Below are 11,261 nucleotides of genomic sequence, written 5' to 3' on the forward strand. Positions count from 1 at the left end.
TTCCTTTAAAAATTTCATCCTGGCCAGGGCCGCTGTCCCCTCCAGAGCCCCAGCGGTGCTGATGCCTAAGCCGCCTTCTCCGTGGGTGTGCACGCTCCCGCCGGGGCGGGGGGGGGGGGGTTGCTCTGCAGTTTCCAGAGTGTATATGCAACCCCTAGTTCTCTTCAATCAGATTCAGATCCAGGTCACTAAAGTCCTGATGGAAAAAAGTCCTCTGGCTGGCCAGATGCCAGCTTCGGTTCCTTGCCTCATCTTCCTCTTCCTCACTCAGCATTTGGCCATAGCTGCTGATAGGACTGCAGGGAGCTGAAGGGGCTTGTGGGTTGCAAGCCAAGAACCATGATGGAGCACTGCCTTCCTCAGACTTGTCTAAGAAACAGAGGCCCCCTCCTGAGAACTGCTTCTGTCAAACAAACAAGAAAGATTAGGAACCTAGAACAGAGCCCTTCCTTCCAACAGTGCTAGCAAGGAGGATGAATGTGCCAGTGTTGTGAGATTTCCCTAGCATAGCACCAGGAATGGCTCCCTGCCTGCAGTACCAGCTCCAGCCCCTAATTTCTCTGCTTCCTGGACTGATATGGAACAGGAGCAGTCTGCAAGGTGTGCGGTTACATGGCCCTGACAATCTTCCCTCTTCCCAGTCTGCAGTGATAGCACAGATACAGATTTACAGAGAGATTTGCAGCCCCTCTCTTCATCCTCACCTGTTGGGAGCAACTTCTATACACAGAAGAGGACCAGCCATTTACACAGGACACAGAATTTTATCTGCAGTTACCTGTCTAGGTTGAACATTACAAGGATACAAACCCTTCTGACTAGACCATGACACTTGTTTACCTTTCATGGTATATTCAACAGCCTAAAACTGTGTTTTTCTTTTGACTTTTTTCTAACATTAAGTGTCAAGTCCTACCTTTTTACTTAGGGGAATTTTGGCATATTTTTTCTTAGGGCCTAGCAGATTCTCCATCATTGCAGTCTTTACGTCAAGACTGGATATCTTTCCAAGATGCTATAGCTCAAACAAATTCTGGGCTTAATGCATTTATTGGGTGAAGTTCTTGGGTCTGTATTGTTCAGGAGATCTGACTGAATTATGGTAATAGTTCCTTCCTGCCTTAAAAATCTACACAAAAACAAACAACCCCCTCTCCAAAAAACCCTGGCTCCCCCTTCTTCTTGCCCTACTCCTTCCATCCTACCTGGTTCATCTTGTAGAAGTTGAGTGAGGGACGGTGCCACTTTGCATCCTCCTCATGGCACCGCTTGAGGCCATTCTTTTTTGTGTCCAGGTCACAGGGCTGTGACTGGCTGGGTGGGAGGCCATGCTGGTGCCTGAGCAGTTCTGGTGTGGAGGAAGCAGAGCTCCGTGGGGAGGGCAGGAACTGGACAGGTGATAAGGAGAAGGGCTGCAAGGTCTTCTCACTCTCCCACAACATGCTGACTAGGGATTCCCGGGATAGGGTCAGACTGAAAAAGGGGGGGCTACTGCCACCACCACCTTGGACACACTGAAGAGATGCACCTGGGGCTTGGTCAAACCTGACACTGCAGGCTCCATGGTCTGGGATCGGGGGCTGCTCTTCCAAAGCACTTTCTCCACTGCTGCCCTGATGCTTGATAGGAGTCCACACTTTGGAGCCAAGAGGCCTACAGAGGGGATGCCAGTGGAAGAAATTCTCAGGCACTGAGGGTGAGCAGCAGTGCCTTTTGGTGGGGACCATAGAGGCCTTCCCCAAGGTGAGCGGGTCCGTGGCCAGTGTTTGGGATGGAAGGCTGTTCTTCTTAGGGCAGCTGTCTTGGCTGCAAGGAGACAGACTCAGGCGGGAGTGGTGGCAACTGAAACCTGTGCTGTCCTGAAAGTGTATCCTGGGACAGGAGATCAGGTCCCACCAGGAAGCCCTCTCTGCAAGAGACACCACAAAAGAGGGAGAGAATTAACAGCATGGCCTCTGCCTCACCAGCTGTCCTACAGTCCTGGATGAGGGACCAGTGCCACCACACCCTATCCAGTAACTTCTGATGTCCTCCAAATAACCTTTAATTGGGGAGTGGGCACTGCATGCACCTGGTAGAGAAGGGCTTGCCCCAACAAAGTCAATTTCTGACCACTGGGCTTTATAGTTTGATTCCCTTTATTCTGTGTCTATGGTAGTTCCCAGTTCCACACAAAGATGAGCACAGGCAGTCCTGACTGACTCACCATCTGGCCCCCACTGCTGTCATTACTTGATACCCATGAGAAGTTCTAGCTCTTTTAATCTTTATTTCCAAACACAGATCCCAATTTGTCTTTCATAAACTGGGAGCCCCTTGAGCACAGCTTCCCTCTGATCAGGCTGGCAAGGTGACAACACGTGGGGGCAGGTGGGACAGCAAAGAATATTCTGTTAAAGGAGTGATGTACACTGGAGGAGCAAAGCAGGTGGGAACAAAGGGACTGGTAAGCCTCCCCTGCTCCCTAATGTTGATATGCTGAAACCATGGAGAGACAAGCCTGTGCCAGACATTCTGCTCTGGCAGAAGGTGTGGACTGGGGAAAAAGCAAACAGACATCCTGCCTGGAAGTTTGGAATTGGAGGGGAAGTTGTGGCCACCTCCTCCACAATTGACATCTCTAAGTTTGAGGAACTCAGCAATGAAAATGGTGTGCTGAGCAACTGTGAGCAAGAACAAATCCTAGAACATCAAAATAAACCAAAGTGTAGCAGGTTCCATAGTTACTGACCAGTCCCTACAAACATCCCCAATTCACAAAGCCTTGATGGGGCAATACTACTTCGATCTAGAGCAAGATTTCTATCTGAGCATTGTTCTTTCCCCACCAGCCTGCTTAACTGCTGAAAATTTTCACTGAATGCAAACGATACCAAACCCTATATAAGTAGGATTGCCAACTTTGGTTGGATGAATTCCTGGAGATTTCATCACATGACAATCTTTAATTAAAGATTAATCTTTAATTCCAGGAGACTCCAGGACAATCCTAGAGGGGTTGGCAACCCTACATACAAGTGAGTGTAGCTAACCTAGCTGAACAACATTCAGCCCTTAGACAGATATGGATGAGGAAAGATGAGAGTTCACTGTGGGGGCTGATGAAGAAAGACGAGAGTTCACTGCGGGGGTTGCATGTTTATGAGAACTACAGGAGCCTTCCTGAAGGGCTGGCACACAGCAATCTGTGCAGCTGCATATGCAGTAGGGAGACATTTAATGCCAGAAATAATTGAGAATAATTCTGATGACATGAAAAGGCCAGAACAAAAACATGCTGAGGCGAAGAGAGTAGACCAGGACAGACAGCTTCTGGAACAGAGAATAGAGCTTTCAGACAAGAGACACAGGGAGGAGAACCTCAGAGCCCTGGGCCCCAGAAGATACTCATGCACACTTTGGACATACAGACGTACAGTGAGAATCACTCCATACAGTAAAGCACTATCAGGGCTGGAACTGTAGACAGGAGTAATATCTGGATCACTAGGCTATGCAGGCCCAACTTGTGTGACCAAGCCAATGTTATAACGGACATCAACAGTATCGCCTCGCTGGAATGGATCATTTTCCCCTTTCCCATGATCAGTAATGTTACAAGCACCTAGAGGAGAACTGCTGCCAGGCAAGAAACTATTTAAAAGGAGGGACTGGAAGCTGTTCCATTGAGAAAGTGAAAGACATATTACCAGGGAAATACTCCTCCCTCTGAGGAGGTTCCCTCATGATTGGGAAAACGCGCTTTACTCCCCTGGAGAAAAGCTCTGAAAGCTGTTCAGGAGTCGGGATACTTTTTACTAGTTTGATACACACATATCACCGTTGAAGGTTTTATCTTGCTAGTTCATCAATCTAATCCTGTTCTAACATTCTCTCCCAGCCCAGCAATTAGCCAACTAATAACAGCCACTAATACTGATTTTTAAAATGTTGGTTGGGCATTTTGTCCCTTCCCCTCCCTGCACTGGTTACTAGTCTTACCCTGTGTTCTCCTTCAGCAGGGACTGCATCTTGCTGTGTGTGTCGTTGGCACATAGCAGTGTGGGCGCTTCCATGCCACAACAATAAAACTACATCTGATACTACAGGGATGGGATCCAGTGCAAAATCCTAAAACTGATATGGCCAGAAAAGGGCAACAATAAAGGGATTCAATTTACTATTTAAACAAATTTCCTCTGTTCTGTTACTAAAATAACCAGAGATGATTACAAAATGTTTTTAAAATATAGCTCATACATCACTCTTTGGGGACAATGAAAAGTCAGTTTCACTCTCAGATACTTGATGCTGCAATGTTTGGTTTAGTTTTGCTGAAAATAATTGTTCCCACTGGCACTATAAAAGTAAGATAATGGAAACACTCCTATTGGCCTGATCTCTGCTAAGAGGTACTTTTGGGTGCCTAAGCAGATTGGGTAACTAATTCCCATGGATTTCAATGGAGTTAGGCACCTAATCCCACTATGCACTTTTCTGCACCTTCAGGCAGGCACCTAAATACTTTTGAGAATCTGGTCTGTGGTGACTGGAAACAATCTGTTAGCTCACTAACTACAGTTAATACTTCCTTTGTTTAATGTATTTAAAACATACTGATGTAACATGTTTTGATAAACTTACTTTTTTATGTCTCCAGCACATTTAAAATGGTTTAATTTAGCAAATAAAAACAATTTTAAAATGCTGTTTTGAGCATGTTTAATTAAGAACATAAGAACGGCCGTACCGGGTCAGACCAAAGGTCCATCTAGCCCAGTATCCTATCTACTGACAGTGGCCAATGCCAGGTGCCCCAGAGGGAGTGGACCAACAGGCAATGATCAAGTGATCGCTCTCCTGCCATCCATCTCCATCCTCTGACAAACAGAGACTAGGGACACCATTCCTTACCCATCCTGGCTAATAGCCATTAATGGACTTCACCACCATGAATTTATCCAGTTCTCTTTTAAACGCTGTTATAGTCCTAGCCTTCATAACCTCCTCAGGTAAGGAGTTCCACAAGTTGACTGTGTGCTGCGTGAAGAAGAACTTCCTTGTATTTGTTTTAAACCTGCTGCCTATTAATTTCATTTGGTGACCCCTAGTTCTTCTATTATGGGAATAAGTAAATAACTTTTCCTTATCCACTTTCTCCACATCACTCATGATTTTATATACCTCTATCATATCCCCCCTTAGTCTCCTCTTTTCCAAGCTGAAGAGTCCTAGCCTCTTTAATCTTTCCTCATATGGGACCCGTTCCAAACCCCTAATCATTTTAGTTGCCCTTTTCTAGTGCCAGTATATCTTTTTTTTAGATGAGGAGACCACATCTGTACACAGTATTCGAGATGTGGGCGTACCATCGATTTCTATAAGGGCAATAATATATTCTCAGTCTTATTCTCTATCCCCTTTTTAATGATCCCTAACATCCTGTTTGCTTTTTTGACCGCCTCTGCACACTACGCGGACATCTTCAGAGAACTATCCACAATAACTCCAAGATCTTTTTCCTGACTTGTTGGGATGGAAATTGAATTCCAATTTCCATCCCAATAGTAGCTTGACACAAATCACAAGTAGAAAGTCATCTAGTAAATAAGACGTGTCACTCTCCATTTTCTAGCACTCAAACTGGGCGGGGGACACAGAATGTATTCTGGAGGGGAGGCGTGAGAAGCTTTAGGAAAAAAATACTGTGCACATTTTACTCACACCAATGAATAACTAGTAAAGTTGATTCCTCCAGACCAGGGATTCTCAAACTGTGGGTCGGGACCCCAAAGTGGGTCACGACCCCATTTTAATGGGGTCACCAAGGCTGGTGTTGGCCCTGGGCCCCAGCAAGTCTGAAGCCCAAACCCAAGCCCCACCACCCAGGGCTGAGGTTATATGCCCCCCACCCAGGGCAGAAGCCCTTGGACTTCAGCTTTGTTCCTCCCCCACCCCCACCTGGGGCAGCCTTCGGTCCCCCCTGTGGGGTCATGTAGCAATTTTTGTTGTCAGAAGGGAGTCACGGTGCAATGAAGTTTGAGAACCGCTGCTCCAGACATATCAGGTCTTCAGAAGGCACTGTACATTTTGATAGATTTCTGTTAAGCTTGCATAGCATTATATAAAGTCGTTGCCAATCTGTACGTTAATCCGTTTGCTACAACACGGTATGCACATTTAATTTTAAGTATCTACCACAATCACAGTTTTGCTTTTGCTCTTATTATCATAGAATCATAGAATATCAGGGTTGGAAGGGACCTCAGGAGGTCATCTAGTCCAACCTCCTGCTCAAAGCAGGACCAATTCCCAACTAAATCATCCCAGCCAGGGCTTTGTCAAGCTTGACCTTAAAAACCTCTAAGGAAGGAGATTCCACCACCTCCCTAGGTAACCCATTCCAGTGCTTCACCACCCTCCTAGTGAAAAAGTTTTTCCTAATATCCAACCTAAACCTCCCCAACTGCAACTTGAGACCATTACTCCTTGTTTTGTCATCTGGTACCACTGAGAACAGTCTAGATCCATCCTCTTTGGAACCCCCTTTCAGATAGTTGAAAGCAGCTATCAAATCCCCCCTAATTCTTCTCTTCTGCAGACTAAATAATCCCAGTTCTCTCAGCCTCCTCATAAGTCATGTGCTCCAGCCCTCTAATTATTTTTGTTGCCCTCCGCTGGACTCTTTCCAATTTTTTATTACTATGGATTGTTGGCTCATTCGTGCAACAGAAAAAAAACAACTCAAGTGAAAAACAAAAAAGCCTGTTTGAATCAATGCCTTACTGTTTTTAATATTTAGTGAGAGTTGCATGTTGATTTTTTTATCGGTATAAGACTTGTGTGGTGGAGGGGAGAGAGTAAACTATTACAGACAAAAAAAAGGGGGTATGATCAAATAAGTTTGAGAACAACTGTTCTAACATCATAAAAAATGTAAAAATTAAGAATCCAAATGAATGTATGTTGATCTATATAATAGCTTATATAAATGTGTATAGATATAGTATATCCTCATGGTTGGCAGAAAGTAGTATCAAATTTAGTATGAAGTTTATATTGAGTTGCAATTCTATATATTTCAATGGTTATATCAACCAATGCGAATGAATCGCTCTTTAGAAAAATAATTAAAAATACAAATGCAAAACAAGATTAAAATCAATTATTTAAAGTTTCCTGCTTGCTGACTTAAATCATTAATAAAAATCAGTTATTTAAATCACGGATTTAAGTCAAGCGATCTTACTGATCACCAATGGCTGTTTCAGTGCTGGTTCAACAGAGCAGGATGCAAAATAGGGAAGCTCAGATGAAAGAGGAGCAGGGACAGGGTATGGGGAGAGAGAAGATTTGCTAATGTAAATCTTAGGTTCAGGACTGGACAAGCAGGGAGGAGCTACCACACAATTTCCCTTTGGAAAATTACTTTGGAGCCTGCAGCAAGGTATGGTCTGGGAGCAAAACTGAGATTTGCTGATGCAGGAGAGGGGTCAAGAACTTCAAGCCCTCCTTAGTCCCAAACACATTTTCAAGTTAACTACCCAAACAGAGTGAAATTCCAAACAGCAACTTCTGCTTCCTTCCCCAGATAGGAAGAAGAGCTCTGTGTAGCTCGAAAGTTTGTACCTTTCACCAACAGAAGTTGGTCCAATAAAAAGGTATTCCCTCACCTATCTTCTCTCTCTCAAATAGCAACCTGTCAGTTTCAACATGCTGCTATTGCAATGCTCAAACAACTCATGCATTACTCCAGTGCTTCCGCCTCTCTTCTCTCATGCCCACATCCCCCTCACCTTTCAGGAGCAGAGATCCAAAGCAGGCACCAGAGTTATGCACAGAGGCCAATGATCCCAAAGGAGAGACTGGGGTTTTAAGTAGCAGAGATTCCTCCCCACCCCCAAACAAAAAAAAGTTTGCTCTGGGCATAAGACCACAGGTGAGATTTCAGGCATAACAAATTTGTTTTGGTTAATATTTTGGGGGTTGGAAGAGGAGACAAAAACCAGGCTTATTACAAAAAAGTTAGTAACATGCTGAACTATGGAAAATCATAGAAATGTAGGACTGGAAGGGACCTCAACAGGTCATCTAGTTCAGTCCTTAAGCATTACCTAGACCAGCGTTTCTCAACCTTTTTGATACCATGCTTGCTGCCTTCCTAAACTGTGTCAGGTAGATCGCAGGGACCGGGGCCAATCCATGGACTGGTTGTTGAGAAACACTGATCTAGACCATTCCTGACAGATGTTTGTCTAACCTGTTCTTACAGAGATTCCACAACCTCCCTAGGTAATTTGTTCCAGTGCTTTTCACTCTTACAGCTAGGAAGTTTTTCATAATGTCTAACCTAAATCTCTCTTGATGCAATTTAAGCCCATTGCTTCTTGTCCTGTTCTTAGTAGTTAAGGAGAACAATTTATCACCCTCCTCTTTTAACATCCTTTTTACATACTCAAAGATTGTTATCATGTCTTCCCTTCTCCAGACTACACAAACCCAATTTTTTTCAATCTTCCCTCACAGGTCATGTTTTCTAGACCTTTTATCATTTTTATTGCTCTTCTCTGGACTTTCTCCAATTTGTCCACATCTTTCCTGAAATGTGGCACTCAAAACAGGACACAATACTCCAGTTGAAGCCTTATCAGTGCGGAGTAGAGTGGAAGAATTACTTCGTGTCTTCCTTACAACAGTCCTGCTAATACAGAGGAAGATACTTTCTCCTCATAACAACTTGCCTTTCATCCTAAGGGATCCCAAAGACCTCTACAAAAGAGAAAAAGATGAACGCCTCCCAAAGTTTGCTGCCCACACAGCAGGTATGCAGCCACTTCCATGGCAGGGACAACAGCCTCAATAAGAGCGCAATCAGCACTGCACAAGAGTTTAGGGCTGGAGTGAATTGGAATGCTGAATCCCACCAAAACTGCATGGAGAATTTTGAGGGCAGAATCTGATTACCTGAGTTGGGGCCACAGGTTAAGCTCTCAAATGCTTGGGGCTATTTAGTGACCACAGGTCACACAGGCTCCAATTTTACAGCTAGCCTGAAAGCTAACAAATCTTGCAGCACACCGCCCACTGACGCCACACACTGGGACCTTGGTTCAGTACAGATGCAGAATGTAGACCCCTCCTCCCCACAACTAAAAATAATTTTGATACCATTTCCAACATGGACTAGACCTGCAAGGTTGAGGAAGAGAAACATCTTACCAGGCTGACGTTGAAGGATGTGCATTTCAGCTCTTCCAGGCTCTGTTTCTGCAGTTGCTCTGCAATCATGACTCCTGGAGGCCTGGCACCAACATCACCTTAGAGCCCTCAGCTCCTACCTCCTGCCATCTTTCCTCCTCCTTCAGCAAGTCCAGTCTTGTTCAAGGGCCATCATGCTGCTACTGTACCTATGAACTACCATCTTCATCCCTGGCTAGACACCTCTCACTCCATCCCCACCGACCCTATAACACAAACAGGCACGTTAGCAACATCAGGCACAGCCCCAAGGTCAGAGAACCTGCTTGCACACCCCAGGCTTGCTACTTAGAGCCCAAGAGAGAAAATACTGGTGCTCTAAGTCTCCTTGAATTAAACTAAGCCCCAGATAGCCTGAAACAAGCTACTGATACTTATTTGAGCCACAGAATCACCTCACCCAGAATCATAGCCTTCCCAGGCCCAGAATACACTAGCTCATCACCATCCCGTAAGGATCTGTTTCATCACTTTCTGGGACAATTTAGGTTTTTGCTTGCCTCACTAAGCTCTAGCTGCTTCTATCACCCTATCCGATGTAGGCTTCTTTCCTTCAGCCCCCACATCCCAGGCACACTTCATGAGCCCAACCGCTACAGCTAGCCCTCATCTTCCTCCCATAATCCCAGGACCAAGCAAGTTGTAAGTCGAGCTTCTGGTTTCTGCACCAACCAAGTGAACCATTCTCCCTCCTTAACAGTTGGAGTGTCATCTCCTTTCCCCAACCCTGAAGCAACTTTGGTAAACAAACTCCCCACCCCAAGCATAGGGCAGCAGGTGGAATCAGCAATCTTATTGTGACCCAATAAACATTCTGCCCTTTCAGTAATTACAATAACTAATGGACAGGCTGCACAGTGCTCCTGAGGCCTAGTCCCAGTTTTGCCACAGGCTCCCTGTGTTATCTTGGGCAAGTCATGTCCGCTCTTTCTGCCTCAGAGTGCCCCACTAACATTAGTAAAGCACATTATGCTCCTCTGGCAGGTGCCATTAAAGAATGCAAAGCATTATTTATACCAGGGGTTTGTAGCCTTTTTCTTTCTGAGGCCCCCCAAACATGCTATAAAAACTCCACAGCCCACCTGTGCCACAACAACTGTTTTCTGCATATAAAAACCAGGGCTGCCATTGGGGGTAGCAAGGAGGGTGACTGCTTGGGGCCCCATGCCACAGGGGCCGTGAGCAGGTTTCAGGATGTCCACCAAGCAGAAATCGACCTCTCGGGGATTGATTTATCGCATCCTGTCGACGCGACAATCGATCCCCGAATCGACTCTCTTACTCCACCAGCGGAGGTGGGAGTAAGCGCCGTCGACGGGAAGCCGCAGAGGTCGATTTTGCCGCCGTCCTCACAGCGGGGTAAGTCGGCTGCAATACGTCGAATTCAGCTACGCTATTCACGTAGCTGAATTTGCGTATCTTAAATCGACTCCCCCCTGTAGTGTAGATGTAGCCTCAGAGGAGGAAGCCAACAGCACCTAGCTTCTTTCCCTCCTGCATCCAGGACGCTGCTGGGCCCAGTCAAACCTCAACCCAGAGAAACAATGTGCTCACCCCTGAGCCACTCCGAACATGCCAAGTGCCAACTGATCCCACAGATCACATGAGCAGAAAGAGGGACAAAGGCTCACAGGCTACAGTGCCAGGCACCCTAGTGATGAGGAGAGGGCTCCCGGCAGGGGCTGAGAAAATCAAACACAGACACTGAAGCAGAGCAAGGTCACCCGATGTCCAGCTCCAGTCATTCCACCACAATGGCAATACCAGACCAGCACAGAAGGTGCCAGCCTCAGGCCCCCTTCTCCCCCACTGACCCCAGAGCAGCACTAGGGGACATCAGCCCAGCCTCCCCCTGCTGCCTCAGGGTTGGCTCTGACACTTGTATCTGAAAGTGGCAGGGGGCTGTCAGCCGGGGCGGGGGGTGTGGGGCACGCAGGGCTGCCAGCTGAGGGCCCGGAGGAGGCAGGGGGCTGTCAGCCAGGGCGGGGGGGGGGGGGGGGGGGGCGGGGGGCGTGGGGGGGGGG

General features: G+C 46.3%; 1 protein-coding gene across 6 annotated transcripts in view; it reads right to left on the bottom strand.

The window, feature by feature from the left end:
• Positions 1–115: 115 nt before the first annotated feature.
• The window catches only part of FAM53C (family with sequence similarity 53 member C), an 11,922-nt gene continuing 776 nt past the window's right edge, over positions 116–11,261 (bottom strand). For 2 of the 6 annotated variants that reach the window (XM_034778088.1, XM_034778087.1), the window contains exons 2-4: positions 9,199–9,443; positions 1,206–1,909; positions 116–403 (exon numbers count right to left, since the gene is read on the bottom strand). In XM_034778088.1, the coding sequence (XP_034633979.1) occupies positions 155–403; positions 1,206–1,909; positions 9,199–9,223 (978 nt within the window). In that variant the 5' untranslated portion in view covers positions 9,224–9,443 and the 3' untranslated portion in view covers positions 116–154. Of the gene's footprint in view, positions 404–1,205; positions 1,910–9,198; positions 10,409–10,791; positions 11,195–11,261 lie in introns of those variants that run through there. The other 4 variants (XM_034778090.1, XM_034778086.1, XM_034778091.1 and 1 more) reach the window with 4 other exon arrangements.

Source organism: Trachemys scripta, chromosome 8 (genome assembly GCF_013100865.1).
Source record: "Trachemys scripta elegans isolate TJP31775 chromosome 8, CAS_Tse_1.0, whole genome shotgun sequence".
Classification (NCBI taxonomy): domain Eukaryota; kingdom Metazoa; phylum Chordata; order Testudines; family Emydidae; genus Trachemys; species Trachemys scripta.